We start from the raw sequence: 19,551 nt of genomic DNA on the forward strand, positions 1-19,551 counted from the left end.
GGAAAAACAACAACAACACAAGAAGAGCAGGATGAAATTTTCATGCCAGTTCCACATGCTAGACCAGTATGGTGATTTTTCATAGTACAGGTGAACCTTGAACATAGGTTTGGACTGCACAGGTTGACTTAAATGCAGATTTTTTTCCCAATAAATACAATAAATACAGTACTACTATAAGTATATTTTGCTTCCTTAGGATTTTCTTAGCATTTTCTTTCCTCTGGGTCACTTGACTGTTAAGAATACAGTCTAACACATATAACACACCAAATATGTGGTCGTTGTTTACATTACCATTAAAGCATCCAGTTAGAGGTAGGCTATCAGTAGTTAAGTTTGGGAAATCAAAAGTTACAGCAGATTTTCGACTGTGTGGGGCCGTCAACATCCCTAACCCCTGGTTGAAGGGCCAACCGTATTTCTTCCTTCATTGGGTTATTTTTCCCAACTCCTCCTGAAATTGTTACTGGCTGTCAACTTAAGAACTAGGAACACTAAAAGAACTTAATTTTTAGGGGCACCTGGGTAGCTCAGTTGTTTAAGCAACTGCCTTCGGCTCAGGTCATGATCCTGGAGTCCTGGGATTAAGTCCCACATCAGGCTCCCTGCTTGGCAGGAGTCAGCTTCTCCCTCTGACCTCTCCCCTCTCATGCTCTCTCTCTCTCAAACACATACATAAAATCTAAAAAAATAAAAAAGAACTTAATTTTTATTAATAATTTCTCATCTGCATGAAGTTTTACTGTTCCCAGGATACTTCTGCACTTAATCTGATTTACCACCATAAGAGCTCAGAAGTAGAGGGACAAATAATATTGTCCCCATTTCTTCAAGATTATTTATTTATTTGAGAGAGAGAATATGAGAGGGGAGAAGGTCAGAGGGAGAAGCAGACTACCCATGGAGCTGGGAGCCCAATGTGGGACTCGATCCCGGAACTCCAGGATCACAACTTCAGTTGCCCAACCAAGCCACCTAGGCGCCCAAATTGTCCCCATTTTTATAGCTAAGTTAAGCACACCTTATTCAAAGTTACACAGCTGGACACCAATGTTGCTATTATTCAGACCCAGTTCTTTTCAGTTCAATATCTTTGTTCCTTCCCCAGGCATCATGAACTTCAAAAACTTGCCTGAACTAGAATTCCATTGCGTACTGGGTTGCCAGGTACAGCAAATAAAAATACAAGAATGCAGTGAAATATAAATTCCACATAAACAACAAAATAATTTTGTAATAGGAGTATGTCCCATGTAATATTTGACTGGGGGTCAAATATTTTATCTGGCAACCCTAAACATGGAGGCAATTGGAGGAGGTTCCCCAGGTAATCTCCAGCTTGTGGTATGGGCATTTCTGCTGTGAGAAGCTCTTCCAATTCATACTCACCTAGTACACATATCCCCACTAGTCGGCATGCCTAGCACTTATTTAGCACAATCATCCTGGGATAACAATACAGGGATAGACAAGGAATTCAACAAGGCAGTGGGGCAAAGGTACAAGAGGAAGAAGACTGCAACTGGCAGCTGTATAAATGAGGATGGCTCCCCTCCTTCGCTTCCACCACCCACTTATCCCAGACTCTTGGTTTTGATGCACTGTTAACAGAAACCCCAGTGCTATGGAGTGCTGAGGAGTGGTTTCTGCCTCAGGAAATAGCACAGAAAGTTAACAAATTACAAAAGTAAAGAACTTATGTGTTGAGGGGGGGAGAAGCAGACACTTTCTACTTCTTCCCAAAATACAGCCCTCCTGTAGAATCATGTAACAAATAAGAATCACGAATAGCAAACAACTGGGAACAACCTGAGGGATTTAGCACCACCTCAGTTTTGTGTGGCTCTTTATCTCCCTAGGAGGTGTCCTCCAGTCATCAATTCTCTTTCTTTTCTAACTATAACTCCATATCTATTATGTACCAGGGCAGGTTCTAGGCCCAGACTTTTTGGCATGATTTCTAGGAAGGGAACTTGCCTGACACAGACTCCTTCTCAATATCCTGGTAATGCTGAACAAAATCTCCCACCTGCTCCTTGGGAAAGAGATCAGGCTCCACAAAGCTGAGAAGAGAGTAGAGCTCTTGGAGGCTGTTCTGGATGGGAGTTCCGGTCAACAGGAGACTGAAGACTACTGAGAACTCAAATACATAAATGAATAAAGTAAAAAATCCATGAACCAAGAAGACCAAGTTCCCCATTACAACCTTTACCTCTACAGAGAGAGGCGTAATTTAATGGGATGACCATGAGGACATGAAACCAGAAGACTAGTTCAAGCTGTATACTAGAGATCTGATATAGGAAATAATACCTCTTCAGTTGTAAGAAGGTGACAATAATTCTGTCAAGGAGATACTGTTACAAGGAGGTAAGTAAAATCACTGTGAATTCTGAAGTACTACATGAGCATTTGATATGGCTATCATTATTCAATCTTAGTGGGGATTCAAGCTGTATTTTATTACCCACATGGATGAGTCTACTGAGGCACCAGAGGCACATGGTACATACTCAAGCAGTTTGAAAAAGCTACAGCATCAGCCCCACCACTACAAGCAAGAAGCAAGAAGATCAAGACTTCTAGATGTTTCTGGGCCTTATACAGCCCAAAATGAAAGAAATTCTTTAAATTTTGAGCAACAGGTAAGAAGAATACAAGATTAATGAAATAAAAGGTTAGGAAAGACAATAATAGGTATTAAGTTAAGCAAAGGACAACCTCTAAACCAACATTAATAAAAACTTACACCATTTGAGTTAAATAATGCAGCAAAAGCAGAGAGCCATATCCTGTATATGTTATTTTAAAATTTCAGTTATTTAATATTTCAGTATGATACATTGATACATATATACCCATATGTACATACACACACCTTATTTTTTTTTTTAAGATTTTTATTTATTTATTTGACAGACAGATCACAAGTAGGCAGAGAGGCAGGCAGAGAGAGAGGAAGAAGCACGCTCCCCGCCAAGGAGGGAGCCCAATGCGGGACTCGATCCCAGGACCCTGGGATCATGACCTGAGCCGAAGGCAGAGGCTTTAACCCACTGAGCCACCCAGGTGCCCCACACACGTTATTTTAAATATAAAAATACAGTATATTTTAGTTTCTAAAATAATATTTATGCATATTTATGTGTTTGGGTGTTCACATGCACAGCAAAGGATATAGCAGCAGATATACCAAATGTTAATGTATGCACAGGGATAAGATTACTGATGATTTTTATTTTTATTCTTGTTTCTACATTTTGATTTGGGAGAGGTCATAAGAAGATACTGATTAATATCAGAAAAGCTAACAGATGGAATGGCACAAATAAAACTGATTTGAAAATGTTACATTACTATTTTTTTTTTGCAATCTCCTTTTTTTGCTTTCTTTTTAAATTGTTTCATCAATGTCCACCCACTCATGCCTGCTCTGCTGCTGGGCAATGTTTTCATAGAATTTAAGTATGGGAACTGGTCAGAAATAAATGCTTTCAACAACCAACTGACCTCTTTACAATGTGTTCCTCAAGCAAAGAGCTGGGGTGACCAAAAAATATGAAGTTAAAAAGATAATCAGGATTGTTGGTCACTATAGTCAACTTACACTGTCATATGAGCCAATATATTTATTCACAGTAGTGTCCACTTAGTATCAAAACTTATAACTGAGTGAAAAAAAATCCAGAGACAATCTCTTTGTATACAGTATTTTTTTTTTTTGGAAGATTTTATTCATTTATTTGACAGAGAGGGAGCATAAGTAGGCAGAGCAGCAGGCAAACGGAGAGGGAGAAGCAGGCTTCCCTCTGAGCAGGGAGCCCTACACGGGCTTGATCCCAGGACCCTGAGATCATGACCTGAGCCAAAGACAGAAGCTCAACCAACTGAGCCACCCAGGCGCACCTGTATACAGAATTTTTAAAACTTCTTTTTGTGTAAGATACTTTGCAAACATATCCCATGTTGCTAAATATTCTTCTACATAATTTTTCATGAGAGCCTTACTTTGTCAAGGTACTGTTCTTACTTTGTGAAAGTACTTTGTAAATGTAAATAAGGTATAGCATAAATTGTACAACAAACTCCCTATGTTTCACTATAAATTGCTGCCAGCTCTTACAAACAAGCTGAAAACAATATTGTAAAGGGGGGAAAAGGCACCACCCTTCTCCCCACCTCTCAGTCCCATCAATAAATACATTTCTTCCCAACCAACAAGTTGTCTGCAATTCAAACCTCATATCATGCTTAGATGACAGAGAAATTCCTCACATAATCCCTCTAAAACTTAGTTTCCTTATGAATAACAAGGAAAGACTCTGGGACTGGCAACAGAACTTCGGTTCTCCACTCCAAACCCCGGGGTTCCTTTACTACACCTGGTTCTCTTCTCCCATCATGCATTAGTAAACTGGCATGGTAGTTTATGAAGCAGTCTCTTATAGGGTTATGTGCCAGAATATGACAATCTCTTGGGAAAAAGATACTATTAAAGAGTCCCTAAAAGAAGGCAAAAGACATCATAGAGCAGAGAGGGCCCACCAGGGGATAGCAATCTTTGAGACTGGACTAATAACAGTGGCCATATCTGCATTACGGTGCTAAAAACTCCTAACTTTTAGCCAGTAAACAGAATTCCGACCTAAGATTTTCCTCCAAATCACCTCTAACTTTATTAACTCATTTGTGATAGGACATGTTATATGACAGGGAGCAAACCTCAGTGATGGCCACAGGAATTTGCATACATGGTCTCATTTAAAGATCAGCAAGGAGAAGGGCACTTCTTACTCACAAGCTGTTCCCTTGGCTCCTCAGAAAAGAGGGCAAATCTAGGGCTACACTGACATTTCTCATTTCTCATTGTGCCAGAATGGTGCCAGAGATCAAGAGAAGGGAATGAGATCAAGGGTATCACACTTAAAAGTATGACAAAGACAAGAGAGACTAGAGCTAACAGTCAATGGCATGCAATGGGGTGGGTCTCTTCATTACTCCATGTGAATTATCAAATCTTTTTTTTTTAACTTTATTTATTTATTTGACAGAGAGAGAGAGCACAAGTAGGCAGAGAGGCAGGCAGAGAGAGAGAGGGAAGCAGGCTTCCTACAGAGCAGACCGCCCAATGCCGGGCTTGATCTCAGGACCCTGGGGATCATGACTTGAGCTGAAAGCAGAGGCTTAACCCACTGACCACCCAGGCTCCCCTGAATTATCAAATCTTGAAAAAAGGTAAATGGGGAAATGGTAAAATATGTCAGATGTATCTGCTACTGCAGACAGAAGAGTTTTAACAGATTATTTTTAATTACCCCTCTGAAGAAGATCAAAAGAATTGAAACATTTCCAAAAATATATTTTATTGAAGTAGTATCTTATTATTTGATGCCCAGATTTCAGTAAATGTTATCTCCTACATAAAAGATAAGAGGAAGAAGTTAGGCCATATTAAGTACCACCTCTGTCACTCACAAAATGTTTATTTGGCCCTACAGAAATTTGACTAAAAAAAAAAAAATGTTTCAATTTAACTAACTCTATACAGGCCCAAGATAGTATTTTTTTAAAAGTTGTACAAAAACTAAAGACTATCCTGTGAGTTTACCTCTGAAAGTGTCTTATGCAGCAAGGAGCTTTGGTTTTTCAACCTGTGAGCTTCGTCCACAACAAGAACACTCCATGGAAAGCTGTGAGAGAAAAATCCAAGCTTTCAGTTTTGTGTAACCCAAGCATATATCTCATAGCCAAAAAGTCTTACCAGACAACTAGCACTAATATTGGAAAGATTAATATTAAGCCCATTCTATTAGAGACAAACTCAAATTGTCTTTCTTTTTTAAGATTTATTTATTTGAGAGAGAGCGTGTGCATGAATGGGCGGAGGGGGCAGAGAGAAAGAATCTTAAGAAGACTCTCCACTGAGCATGGAGCACCACACAGAGCTTGATCCCGCGACTCTGAGATCATGGCCTGAACCAAAATCAACAGTCGGATGTAACCCAGGCAACTCTCAAATTACCTTCTTATCTGAAAGCCTGCCATTTTATATAAGACAACACCTGGACAAGGTACTAAGGGAATTTGTTTTCCAAGATGGAAAAGGTCTGTGCATAAAGCCAGAAAGGAAGGAGCTAGAGACAAAAAGCAAAAGGAAACATTTATGACTATGTACTAGACCCTATGCTTGGTTGGGGCTTTATGTCTGTTATTTAATCAAAAGAATATGGCAAGTAGACATTGTTCTGCTCATCTTACCAACAAGGAGACTAAAGCTCAGAAAGGTTAGGTGACTTGATCAAGGTCATAAAGCTAGAATAAGGTAGAACTGAGATTTAAACTCAGAAGAAAAATCAAGAGAAAATGATGTCACAGTAGCTTAAAAAGTATTTTAGATTTAAAAATGGGAAAGCAGTGAGTAAGATCAAATGTTACAGACATTCAGGAAGATATATCCATTGGATATACTATGGAAGTCATCGATGGTTGCTGCTAGAGCACAAAAAAAATTTCAAAATAAGGAAAAATATGTACGTATGAATATGTTCCAAGCTGATTTAAAATAACAAAAAGTTGAAAATAAGTCCAATTATACATGACATATTATTCAGTATTTTAAATACTATGATCATCTTATAATAAAAAGGCCTATGATAACTAAAAAAACATATAAATATTATGTATCTTCTCACAAATGAGAAACCATGTGAGAGATAGCAAAGTGAAAGTTACAAGGTCTTTAAATTTTTATTTTGTTTGCAAACATTGTGTAATCTCATTGCTTTTTTTAAGATTATTTATTTGAAAGAGAGAGCACAAGGGGGAAGGAAAAAGTGGGAGAAGCAAACTCCCCACTGAGCAGGGAGCCAGAGGTGGGGCTTAATCCTAGGACCTGAGCTGAAGTCAGACACTTAACCAACTGAGCCACCTAGGTGCTTATTACATTGTTCTTATACTTAAAAAACAAAATGTATATACAAGTAAGACAGAACACTGGAAAGATAGTGGGAGGGAAATAAAAATCACTCAAAAATTGATAAAGATCGGGGTGCCTGGGTGGCTCAGTGGGTTAAAACTTCTGCCTTCAGCTCGGGTCATGACCCCGGGGTCCTGGGATCGAGCTCCGCATCGGGCTCTCTGCTCCCCAGGGAGCCTGCTTCCTCCTTTCTCTGTGCCTGCCTCTCTGCCTAGTTGTGATTTCTCTCCGTCAAATAAATAAAATATTTAAAAAAAAATTTGAGAAAGATCTACAGCAGATGTTGGCCTTACAAGAAAGAAGCCCTCTTCTTCTGAGAAAATCCAGAAAACGGGTGGAGAAATAGAAACCTAGCACCATCTACCTAGTGAGAGCGATGCAGCTGGGGGGAAAACTGGGGGTCCCAAGAGAGTAGGAACTGGGATCATTCCTACTGGGTAGCACTTGGAGGAGACGCATTTAAGCATTATGAGGAGTAGTGTCCAACTGGTGTTGGAGAGTGGTCATGAGATAAGGTGGCAAAGTAGCCATAAAATAGCACCTGGCCTGTTAAAATCATCATTCAAAACAATTTAGGTCCTATCTCCTTGTGAAGAACCGGGTATTAAAGTCTTACATAGAGCAAGCATGCAATAAAAGCTTATTCAGTGAAGCAGCCTACAGGGCGATGAATTTAGGCTCAGTGGAAGAAAGGAGGTCAAATCACTCATCAAAGAACATCAAAGTACACTAAAGGATGCTCCCTGGAGGGGAAGACGGGGAGTGAATTCCAGCACTGAATGGAGAGTGGGATGAGGGAATTTCTAATCCTTTTGACTGGAAGATTTCATAGGTCTATTATCAAAAAAAAATTTCGTATTTTTCATTGGTATGTATACCATTTTAATTCTCCACTAAACCTCTTTACGGCAGATATTACATTACACTCTCTGGCTCTTCTCAGTGTGTGATACAGTAATATACAAAATAACCTTGTCAAGTATATCAAAAGAATAAATCTGTGTCCCTGGGGTTCATACTTTAGCCAATATTATGAATGGCCTCTTATTATTTAGGTTCTTAAATTCACATGGGATGAATTCAAGATGGATGATTTAATATAAAAAGATATTATTTCTGACGAATAATGTGAAATTCCAGGGCACTTAGATAATTTAAGAAGCTGTTCATGGGGTTTGCTTTATTTTTTCTGGAATCAGTATCAGATGTCTGTTTGTTTGTTTATTTATTTATTTACTGAGAAGCTCTCTTAAAAAGTCTCCACAGCACTGAGTGCTGCATTTGGATATCTGCTTTGCCATTACTATCAATGTAGCCTTGGCTGGGTTACTTAACCTCCTACTTTCCTCATCTACAATACCGACAATAATAATACCTGCCTACTAGGGTTTTCATGAAGATTACTTAGGATAATTTAAATACCCAGAAACAAGTATATCCTAATCTTCTAGGCTTCTGAGACTTCCCACATCCTGCCTTGTATTATGGATATCTAAATATTGCCTCTCCCTCTACTGGAGTATACGTCCTCTTAAGGAGCTCTGTAGCTTACTTTCCTGGCACTGCTCATAACTCTCAAAACAGTGATTTTCCAAAAAGAAAAGATCTTCAACAAGTATTAAGTTGGATATTAAAAATAAAAAAAGAGGGAAAGCATATTTTCTTAAAAAGAATAAGATAACGTGCTCACTTAAATGAAACTTAAGTGAACCAAAATACAGGAATGGAGAGTTGCAAAACCTATGACTAGGCAGTTAGTGTCTCCCAATAAGATGAAAACAGACATCCAACTCAGAAGAACCTGGATGAGAAATAACATGTAAATTACTGGTAAAGTGCTTTGAAAACAGAAGTTTCTGAGTATTAAAGATGCAAATCCCCACTTAACCACATCGTAACTATGAATTATATGAAGAATGAAATCCTGTCAACACATCTTTTCTTATGTACCTAAAGTCTGGCTAATGTTTAATTTATGTTGTAACCCATAGTCTGACCCTATATTGTAACATGTCACCCCTAATATCAGGTGGTATGAAGAATTAAATCTAAGTTTCCTATCCCTCATGAGCTGATATGAAAGCCTGAAAGCTGACTACTTAAGTGTATTTAAAACTCCCTTTCTAAAAAAAAACAAAACTCCCTTTCTAAAAAGTGAATTGTATGTACAGCACTGACTGCTACTTTAGGATACGTCTAGGAAAAGGCTCGAATAATTCACCTCTATATTACTGTAGAATCTCCAAACAGCAGTCCTGAAAGGTATCTATGCCATTTGCAATGAAAAGAATCTAGTGTTTATTAACCACCCACCATGTACATCTTGTTTAATCCTCACAACAGCCACCCAGAGCGAGATTTAATTATCCTCATTTCACAGATGAAGACCCTGAGGTTCACTAAGGTTAAGTAACCCAAGGACACACAGCTAATGAGAATGGGCTATAGTGCAGGACTCCTGCTGTGCCACCTGTCTATAAGACTCACAGAAGACATACCAGGGAGATGTACCAGACATACAATGAAAGAGACAAAGTACTAAAATGTAAAGACAAGACATGACTCTCATGATATATTCAACAGTTTCTGAAGCAGTGTGACATACTCACGATTTTAGAAATGATGAATCTTTCAAGCAAATCTGAAAAATTAAGAAAAAAGACACACTGTAACTAGTACTAACATAACTGATATTATAAACTAGTTTCTTATTAGCTAAATCCTATAGTTTAAGAGAGTTAAGTCTCATTCATTCACTAAGTAAAAAAAAGTTCTGAACCTAATTTTATGTAGCACTATCGCAAAGAAAAAACAAAACACAGGCACAAGTAAGTGCAAGGTCTTGCTTACAGTCACCCAGTCTTCGCTTAAAGAATAGGAACTTAATGGGGCGCCTGGGTGGCTCAGTGGGTTAAAGCCTCTGCCTTCGACTCAGGTCATGATCCCAGGGTCCTGAGAACGAGCCCATGTCAGGCTCTCTGCTCAGTGGGGAGCCTGCTTCCTTCCTCTCTCTCTCTCTGCCTATTTGTGATCTCTCTCTGTCAAATAAATAAATAAAAATCTTAAAAAAAAAAAAAAAAAAAAAAAAAGAATAGGAACTTAAGCCTCTGCCTTAGGCTCAGGTCATGATCTCAGGGTCCTGGGATTGAGCTCTGCATAGGGCTCCCTCCTCCGCGGGGAGCCTTCTTCCTGTCTCTCTCTCTCTGCCTACTTGTGATCTCTGTCTGTCAAGTAAATAAATAAAATCTTTAAAGAAAAAAAAAAAAAAGAACAGGAACTTAAAATGAAACTAGAACTTAGTGTCCTCCACTCCCATCTTACAGTAACAGACAATGCCTCAGTCCACAAAACCCTTTCTCCTACCTACCTGCCTCCTCCTCCTATTCACCAGCCAAGTGACACCTCCCTGGGGAACCTTCACCCTTGATGCAACCAAGAAAGAGGGAGAGATAACCAACTAATTTGGAGTACAATGGTCCTTCACTTCCTTTGGTCATGGTCCCTGTCTAAGAATCTAATGGAAGTAAACTTTTCTTCCAGAAAAATGTATGCTCTCAAAAAAAAGTTAAATTTAATTCCAGTGGCTTCTACAACTTCTACAGTCCCAGGATGAGTTCTTGCTATAGAGAAATAAATGGATACCTCATAGGTAGTTAGCAGCACATGAAAATGGGACTCTTGCTTTAGGTCTTGCTGTAGATGGGCTCTCTCCTCCTTGTCACCTGCATATGTTATACAGGAAAGACCTGGAGCAAATCTGAATCCAAGAAAAGAGGTAGATGAACACCAACACAGAGCCTAAGGGAAAGGTGTATATATTTGGAAAAGTACATTTCATAGAAGGAATAAGGACGTGCAGACTTCATGATGTCCTGCAATCAGAAAGAGTCCTGAGACTCTGGATTCTTATCTAGAGTAAAGGTAAAACTACAGGTAAGTTCCTGTGTGAAAAGGCAGAAGGGTTGGATGAATATCTACAAGGGCACTATACTAATTCTAAAGAGAAAGCTAATTTTTCCATGTTGGTTACTACCAATGTCACTGTGAAAAAGATGGTTTCCCCTTTAGTTCAGCAAAATTTACTGATTACTGATCTTCAAATTGCCAAACAATAACATCCACTGCACCTTCCCCCCCAACAGATTCTTTCTCTACCTCTATTGTCTCAGGTCAGTTTTCTGGAGGAAATACAATCACTGATTGGGACAATATGTTGTTTTATCATCTTTCACATATCACCCAGAAAAAAAATCTTAATGTAAAAAGCAAAATTGCAGCTATATCTGCTCTGTACCTCTCCATCTCTTCTCTCCAGTTGTTCAAAACAGACAAGGGGCAAAGAATCAGAAATGGTCCTTCATCATTTAATCTTCCTGCCAAGTAAATGAAGAGAGCAATAGTCTGGAACACACAAAAAGAAGGCAGTTTCTATCACATTTCCACATGAGAAACAACCACAAAGTTCCCATGACCTTGGAGGGAACACAAACTCGTACAGAAGACTTAGTGTACAAAAAATATATATATATACACAATTCTCCACACACCAGGAGTTATCCACTCCTAAAGTGAAATCATGTAAGCCTAAACATAATTGCCAAGGAAATCTATGGTACTTAGTTACATCAATAGTTAACAAGCAGTGGTTTTCAGTATTTATGTAATTGAGCCCTGTGATACAAAGGGGAAAAAAATCAGAAAGATAACAGAAATAAATGAAAACAATGCACAAGATCAAGAAAACTCTGAAAACAGAGTTTGGTAAGAACATCCAAGATGGGAATAAAGATGACCTACCATGTGGTGGTCTCCGCTGCTTGCCACACTCTCCTGAAGGAGGATGTTTTCCTTCCTAATTTCCTCCCTCATTTCCCTAATTTTTTTTTCCTTCTGCCTACATTTATAGAGCACCTTCTATTTGCTAAGCACTATTCTCAGTTCAAGTATATCACTGAACAAAAAAGACAAAACTCCCAGCTCTCCTGAAGCATACATTCTAGTGAAGAAAATAAACAATAAATAACACCTTGTAACCATAAATAGGCACATAAAACAAAAATTTTTGTAAAGCCAAACAAGCGTATTTTAGGACATGGCTGTATGTACTTTTGACTAGGAAACTTTCTCTAAAAGGTTGCTGTGATATACAGAGAAAATAGCACTCTTTTATAAAACAAAATGTTTGAGGAACACCCATCCCCAAATGCTGAACCATGTTAAGAAAATCTATCCTAAAGATACAATCCAAGATCCTGAAAAAAGTTGCATGCCCACAGGATGTTTACACTGAGGTTAATACAGCACACAAAGAGGGGACAACGGGCCATCCCTCATCTGCATAATATTTAAATTATGATGAATTCTCTTGAGGGAATCTTAGTCAGCAGAAGATGACTGTGAAGGATATTAAAAAATGGATAATTACAATTACAAAGTTAGATAAGTAAGATACAAATTATATGTGTACTATAATGTCAACCATTTAAAATACACTGCTATTCACAGTTTATGATTAGAGTGCTGTGGCTAGAAGGTGGCAGTTACTTCTTAACTGAGATTACTTATTTTATTAATTTTATAATGGAAATCATTTCTTTTTTCTAAATAATTTCCTTTTTAACTACTCACCATATCCCAGCCCAGACCATACCAGAGCAATTGCCCAGTAAGTACTTACTGGAATAAGATCATTCTACTTAGCTTTTGCTGAGGATACTATTTGAAAGAACATTTATCTTCAGTTACCACAAACCACATATATCTACAAAATTAATTCAGATTCACTAGTGAATTCTACCAAACATTTACAGAAGAAACAATGCCAATTTTACACAAATTCTTTCAGAAAACCAAAGGGGACAAAAACTTCTCAACTCATGCTATGAATCCATCTTTACCAAAAACTAAAACCAAGGGCATTATAAGTAAAGGAAATGACAGACAAGTATCTTTCATGAACACAGATACAAAAATCCTAAACAAAACCTTAGTAACATGAATTTGGAGGTATAATAGTTCCAAGTCACTTAAAGTAGAACTACATGAACACTCTGGAGAAAGGCAAAGGACAAGTGGAATTTGCTGGCTCTGAATGAAATCAGCAGGATTCCAATGTGCAGAGCAAAGGAGACTACACTGAGGGCTCTGTACATGATCTCAGTGTCTCTTAGCCTGGCTCTCCCAGAGACATCCAGAAAACTTACATTTGTTCCAGTTCCATAGTTCTCAGTTCAGGAATATTCTAGAACCCAATTTATCTGCCTAAGAAACCTGAAGATGATAAATGAGGTCCTTGAGGGTACCATACTCAGAGGTCATTTTGTATTCTGAATAACCCCAGGATCAATGAGGAACACCTGGCTTAAAGTAGTCTCCAACACGTGGTCAGATAGAACCTGTAGCACTATGTGCAGAACTGCTCCAACTGGATGTTTATGTATGTGAGGTCAGACTTGCAGGGGGCAGTCGAGCTTCCAAGGGGATCAATGAGACCTTCACTCATTCTGTGTGTTTACTGGTAAAAAACCTTTTTGGTATGAGGTAACTTATATGTCCATGGTTTCTGATCAAGTGGGCTCTGCTGTATATTTTGACTACAGTGACTTTCTTTAGTATCCTATAGATGAGTAAACCTTGTGTGACTAACCCAGGGGGTATCTGTGTCTAGACTTTGAATCGAGCCAAGCCCACCACTGACATCTGACAATACAGGGCTGTACTGGTGATCCTCCTATAAGAATAATCAATCTCAATGCCCAAGGAGACCACACCTGATTCTCCAGGTCTCTAGACTGGGTGCTCCCACTAGATGTCCAAGGCATTTTGGAAGAGAGGATTCTTCCTCTGCACTTCTCTAGCAAGGCACATAAATGAGAAGTAACCCTACCACCCACTGAGGAAGAGAGGTAAATAGATCCAGTTAACTAAGTAGAAGTACTGCTAAAGAGGGCAGCGTCCATTTGATCTGGAGGGTGGGGGGCACATGACACAGATATATTAACATAGAGAAAAACCCTGACCATTAATTACAATCCCATGTCAAATGACCCAGTTCAAAACCATCCCCATAACTAGGAAAATCAATTTCAAAGTCATAATCTCTTAACAAAGGTTCAGGCATTCCACCTCTTAGCATAAAAACCCATACTAGTAGCTAACAGCTGAAGATAGTGATGAGTTGTGAGGAAGTATTTCAGCAGAGGTGAACAGTGTTCACTCCACAGTAACCTACCTGGCAGGTCTTACCCAGGCCCATCTCATCTCCCAGGATGCAGCCATTCTGACCATGGAAGCACTGGGCAAGCCAGTTGACTCCTTCCAGCTGATAAGAGCGTAGATGAATCCCTAGAAATAAAAAATAAAGCAAGTCTGAAAAGCAGCCATTTCAGCACACATAAGCTATCTTCTAAGACTTCCACTAGAAGAACACCACAGCTATATCCCTTGATAGGAAGTTATAGAAATGTAAATATGTACCAACTTCCAAATAACTGTTTTTTTCTTCCCAAATGACTTTTTGAGCAGACTCAGTCACCATTATATTTGAAGCCCTAAAACTGCCTGTCCACATCACAGGATTCACTTGACAGATGAGAAAATCAACCTGAGGAGTTGGCCTCTATACTGCCTGGCTCCCATGTCAGTGTCCATTCTAGGAATGAGGCATTACTAATGCAACATAAGCACAATGCAACTGCTTGACTGCAACCATTTAAGTCCACCATCCATGGTAAAGGATAAAAAAAAAAAAATCAAGATAGGATTAGATTAAATTATTTATGTTTCAATAGAGGAGCAGCACTGTTAAGAACTGAAATAATGGTGCATAGAGAAGTTGAACCGTGCACAAGAATAACAGAAAACATCTGAAATTCACATGGAGCTTCTGCTGTCTCTTTTCTCTCTCCCTCGGGGAAAAAAAAATCCAATTTCAGAGAATAACCATATCTGGTGGAAAGGGAAGACCCAAACATACTTTAACAAAAATATAACTTTCTGGTTTGAACTTATGACCTTTAAAAAGAAACTAGATGGTATATAACAATTGTAGAACATTAAAAAAATGAACAAGTTATTTTTATTAAGCACTTCCTAAATACCAGGAAGAGCAGCAAACACGCTCTACATAAATTGTTTCATTTGATACTTAACCACAATCTCATGTACTAGGTATGATCCCCATTCATAGGTTAGAAAATTCAGATAACTGAGGCTCTAGTTCAAGTGTAAGGGTGGTGCTGAGGGGATGGGCAAAATGGGTGAAGTAAAGTGGGAGATACAAGCTTCCAGTTATGGACAGCATAGGAATATGGCCCATGATATTTTAATAGTGTTAAGTGGTGCCAGATGGTAGCTACATTCGCAAGGACCATAACATAAAGAGAAGTTGAATCCATCGGAAACTAATGTAACATTATGTGTCCAACTATGTTCAAATAAATTGAAAGTAAACAAAATAAAGTTTTAAAAAATATGGCAATGTAGGAAGATCCCAAACACACTTCCTCCCACAGATAAACCAATCTACACCTATCTATGGAATAATTTCCTCTGGAAAAAACTTAAAAACTGGGTTGGGGGATAGAGGGAGGAAAAAAGCCTTAAAAACTGGCAGAGCGACCTCCTCACCTTAGGCAAAAGAGAGGGAAACAACACTGCGGAGGACAGGAAAGGTCAAGACACAATCTTGCCATAATCCCACCCCCAATGATATGACCTACAATCACAAGAGGGTGAAGGGTCCGTACCCCACACTGGGCACCTAACTCTTAAGACCAGCACCTGAGAGTGGAGTGCCTGGGTGACTCAATCAGCTAAGTGGTCAACTCTTGATTTCAACTCGGACTGTGATGTAGAGTCATGAGATCCAGCCCTACATTGAGCTCCCTATTCAGCGGGAAGTCTGCTTCTCTCCTTCTCCCTCTGCCCCCCCCCAACCAACATCCACTCACAAGCTTGCACTCTCCCTCAAATAGAAAAATAAATCTTAAAAAAAAAAAAAACACCGCACCTGAGAGGAGCCCCCCAAACATCTGGCTTTGAAGACCAACGGAAATGGCATCCACAAGACCCACAAGGCTGTGGTAAACTGAGGAACAACTCTCAAAGGACCTGCACAAAGACTTACCCAACCCATGGCCCAGGCCAAAAGCAGCCCTCTGAAAGCGCTCAGACTTAATGTGAAAAAGACTTACTTCCTAATTGTAGTGCATCGTTTGAGGGGCAGGAGTCTGCTGGGGTACTCCAAGGATGGAGGCTTGTCGGTACCATCTTGCTCACTCTCTCTGCCTTCCTAAAGGCTTTTTTTTTTTTTTTTTTTTTTTTTTTAACAGGGCACAGCAGGTCAGGAGAGTGGAAAAAGACTGGCGCTTTTATGGCTGCAAGGAAGACTTGTGCCGTGCAGGGGAGCTCACGGCCTGTGCACTTTGGACTAAGGTCAAGGGACCCAGGAGAGGCCGAGAAAAACCCGCCCGGGGCACCTGGGTGGCTCAGTGGGTACAGCGTCTGGCTTCCGCTTGGGTCGTGATCTCAGGGTCAGGGTCGTGGAACCGAGATCCTCCTCAGGCTCCCTGCTCGGCGGGAAGTCTGCTTTCTCCCTTTCCTTCCCCTTGCTCGTGCTCTCGCTCTCAAATAAACAAATGTAATCTTTATTGCTCTCAATAAATTGCACTTTTTTTTTTCCTTTTTCTCCCCTTCTCTTTTTTTTTCTTTCTTCAATGGTGCCATCTTTACATTATCCCTCTGCATACTCAAGAACACCAGTATCTCCCAGAGGGAAGCGAGCTTCTACACACATCTGGTGCCCCAGTTTTTACCTCTGGTGACCTGGTTTCTACAACTGCTACCTAGAGGATGCTCCTTGAGTGACTGACTGGCTCTGGAGGCTAGAAGGGCTTTGTTGCTGTGTCCCACTGGACAGTAACAACTGGAGATTCTGTTCTTGGAAGACTACCACCCCCAAGGCACTAAACAGATAACAGATAAAAACACACCCCCACTTTTTCTGTGAAAGACCTATTTGTCAGCTTTGGCCTGAGTGATGGGCTTCTGGTTTGGCACACTTATAGGGGCCTACAGAGTTGCTCTCAGGGAATAGGTGGTGGTTTCCCTCAGCCTCACTCCAATTCACCAGTATCTTACAGAAAGAAGATTATATCCTTTTCTGGTGAGCCCTGATTTCTGCAGCTGCTGCTCAGACACACCTCTATATTGCCTGGCTCAGTGGCCAGCCAGGCTTAAAGTCACGGATTTACAGGACTCTAACCAATGAAGAAAGAATTCTTAAACAGCCACCACCCCCAGGGGACAGCAAGAGGCAACAGGCCCAAGGGCTCAATGTTTTAGGAAAAAGGCCTATTAGCTTATCATTTCTGTAGACTGAGGGGTGGCTTCTAAACAGACACACATCTAAGGCTGGCTGTAAACTTTTCCTGAGACTTTGGAAGGCAACACTATTTTCACACTCCCCCTCTGCCACACTCCACAGTGCCAGCATCTCTCCAGAGGAGTTCTTACACATGTCTGGTGTCCAGTTTTTTAAGTCTGGGCACTGATTTTTATGACTGCCACTCAAAGGATTTCCTGTGATTGCCTGGCTCTGGTGGCTGGGGGGGGCTTGCGTTCCTGGGCCATTAGGACTACAACAATGACATGCTGCCACCCCCAAAGCACTAACGGACAGCAAGCTGAAACAAATTCCTACTTGCTAACCCTAGAACTTCAGCCTTGGGGCAGACTTCACCTTTGGTAGGATCTAGAGGCTACTAAAGTACTCTCAGGGAACATAGGCTGGAGGGTGCCAGCCAGAATGACAAGACAGGCACTCTCTCTCTGCCTACTTGCTACGGCCCACCAGAATCTATCAGAAAAGTGCTTATATACTTGTCTGTAGCCCCAATTTTGTCACTGCTGCCCCAAGGACACCTTACAATTACCTGCCTCTGAGGGCAGTGGGGCTTCTGCTTGTAGTCCAACAGGACTGTATATATTTGCATTCTTTTTTTAAAAGATTTTATTTATTTGAAAGAAAGAGAGAGCACACGCGCCCACATGCACACACAAGTGGGGGGAGGAGCAGAGGGACAACCAGACTCCCCGCTGAGCACAGAGCCTGTTGTGGTGCTCAATCCCAGGACTCTAAGATCATGCCCTGAGCTGAATTCAGATGCTTAAATGAATGAGCCACTCAGGTACCCCAGGACTGTATATATTTGTATCCTTTAAAAGCTTCTGAGGGTCTGGCTTCTAATCAGTCTGAATGGAACTGCTGACTGAGATCCTCTCCTTTGTGAAACTGACTGGTCTTGGCACATCCTAAACTATTGGGAGCTATTATAAGTAAAATAGGCTGGGGCATCTGGGTGGCTCAGTCAGTTACCATCTGCCTTTGGCTCAGGTTATGATCCCAGGGTCAAGCCTTGTACTGGGCTCTCTCCTCAGCAGGAAACCTACTTTTCTCTCTCCCTCTGCCTGCCTCTCTGCCTACTTTGCTGGCTCGCTCGCTCTGTCAAATAAATAAATAAAATCTTAAAAAATAAATAAAAATAAAATAAAATAGGCTCTCTGGAAAATCACAAAGATCTGAAGGACAACCAACAGCTTAACAGGGTTAAATGGAAGTTTTCTCACCTACTTTATGTTCTACACAAAAACCATCCCTTCAAGACTGGGAGAAGTGTCTGTTTCATCTTATGCATAGAATCCGACAGGAGAAATAAGTACAACAAGGGAAAAAACGAATATGTTCTAAGCAAAAGAACAGATAAACCCTTAGGAAAAAACTTCAAAGAAATTGAGTTAAATGATTTACCTGATGAAGAGTGCAAAGTAACCGTCATAAAGACGCTCATCTAATTTGAGAGAAGAATGAATGAACTACATGAGAACTTCAAAAAGAGACTGAAAATATAAGTTCCACACAGAATTCAAAGAACCAAAGAATACAATAACTGAACTGAAAAACAAACAAGAAACAAAACAAAACCAAAAAAACCAACAACAGAAAAGTTCAACAGCAGACTAGATGAAACAAAAGAAAAGATCTGTGAACCTGACGACAGAGAACTCACCTAAAGAGAGCAGCACAAAAAACAAAGACTTTTTTAAAAATGAAGATAGCTTAAAGGGACCTCGGGACAACATCAAGCTTAACACTAACATTCACATTATAGGAGTCCCAGAAGGAGAAGTGAGAGAAAGAGGGGAGAAAACTTATTTGAAGAAATAATGGCGGTTTTTCAAGGAAGATGGCAGAGAAGTAGGGGACCCTAGTTTCGTCTGGTCCGTGGAATTTGGCTAGATAGCTATCAAATCATTCTGACAACCTGCAAACTCAATCAGAAATCTAAGAAAAGAATTGCTGCAATTCTACAAATAGAAAAAATATTTGTAAGGTAAAAGATATGAAGAAGTAAATATAAAAGGACTTATATCAGAAAATAACCCCCCCCGGGGGGGGGGGGAGCCTCCATAAGCCACTACCAGAAAGTGATACAGTAGCAGAGCACAAAATTGATCTTCAGAAGTCTGCTCCAGTGGGGGATGTGCCTATAGGAAAGTCGCTCAGGTGGCTA

General features: G+C 40.0%; 1 protein-coding gene across 8 annotated transcripts in view; it reads right to left on the bottom strand.

Moving 5' to 3' along the window:
- The window catches only part of CHD1L (chromodomain helicase DNA binding protein 1 like), a 155,488-nt gene that overhangs the window by 34,548 nt on the left and 101,389 nt on the right, over nt 1–19,551 (bottom strand). For 3 of the 8 annotated variants that reach the window (XM_046007886.1, XM_046007895.1, XM_046007878.1), the window contains exons 2-7: nt 14,211–14,323; nt 11,274–11,380; nt 10,622–10,736; nt 9,589–9,620; nt 5,612–5,693; nt 1,981–2,143 (exon numbers count right to left, since the gene is read on the bottom strand). In XM_046007886.1, the coding sequence (XP_045863842.1) occupies nt 1,981–2,143; nt 5,612–5,693; nt 9,589–9,620; nt 10,622–10,736; nt 11,274–11,380; nt 14,211–14,323 (612 nt within the window). Of the gene's footprint in view, nt 1–1,980; nt 2,144–5,611; nt 5,694–9,588; nt 9,621–10,621; nt 10,737–11,273; nt 11,381–14,210; nt 14,324–19,551 lie in introns of those variants that run through there. The other 5 variants (XM_046007903.1, XM_046007918.1, XM_046007912.1 and 2 more) reach the window with 5 other exon arrangements.

This window comes from Meles meles, chromosome 1 (genome assembly GCF_922984935.1).
Source record: "Meles meles chromosome 1, mMelMel3.1 paternal haplotype, whole genome shotgun sequence".
NCBI classification, from domain to species: Eukaryota; Metazoa; Chordata; class Mammalia; order Carnivora; family Mustelidae; genus Meles; species Meles meles.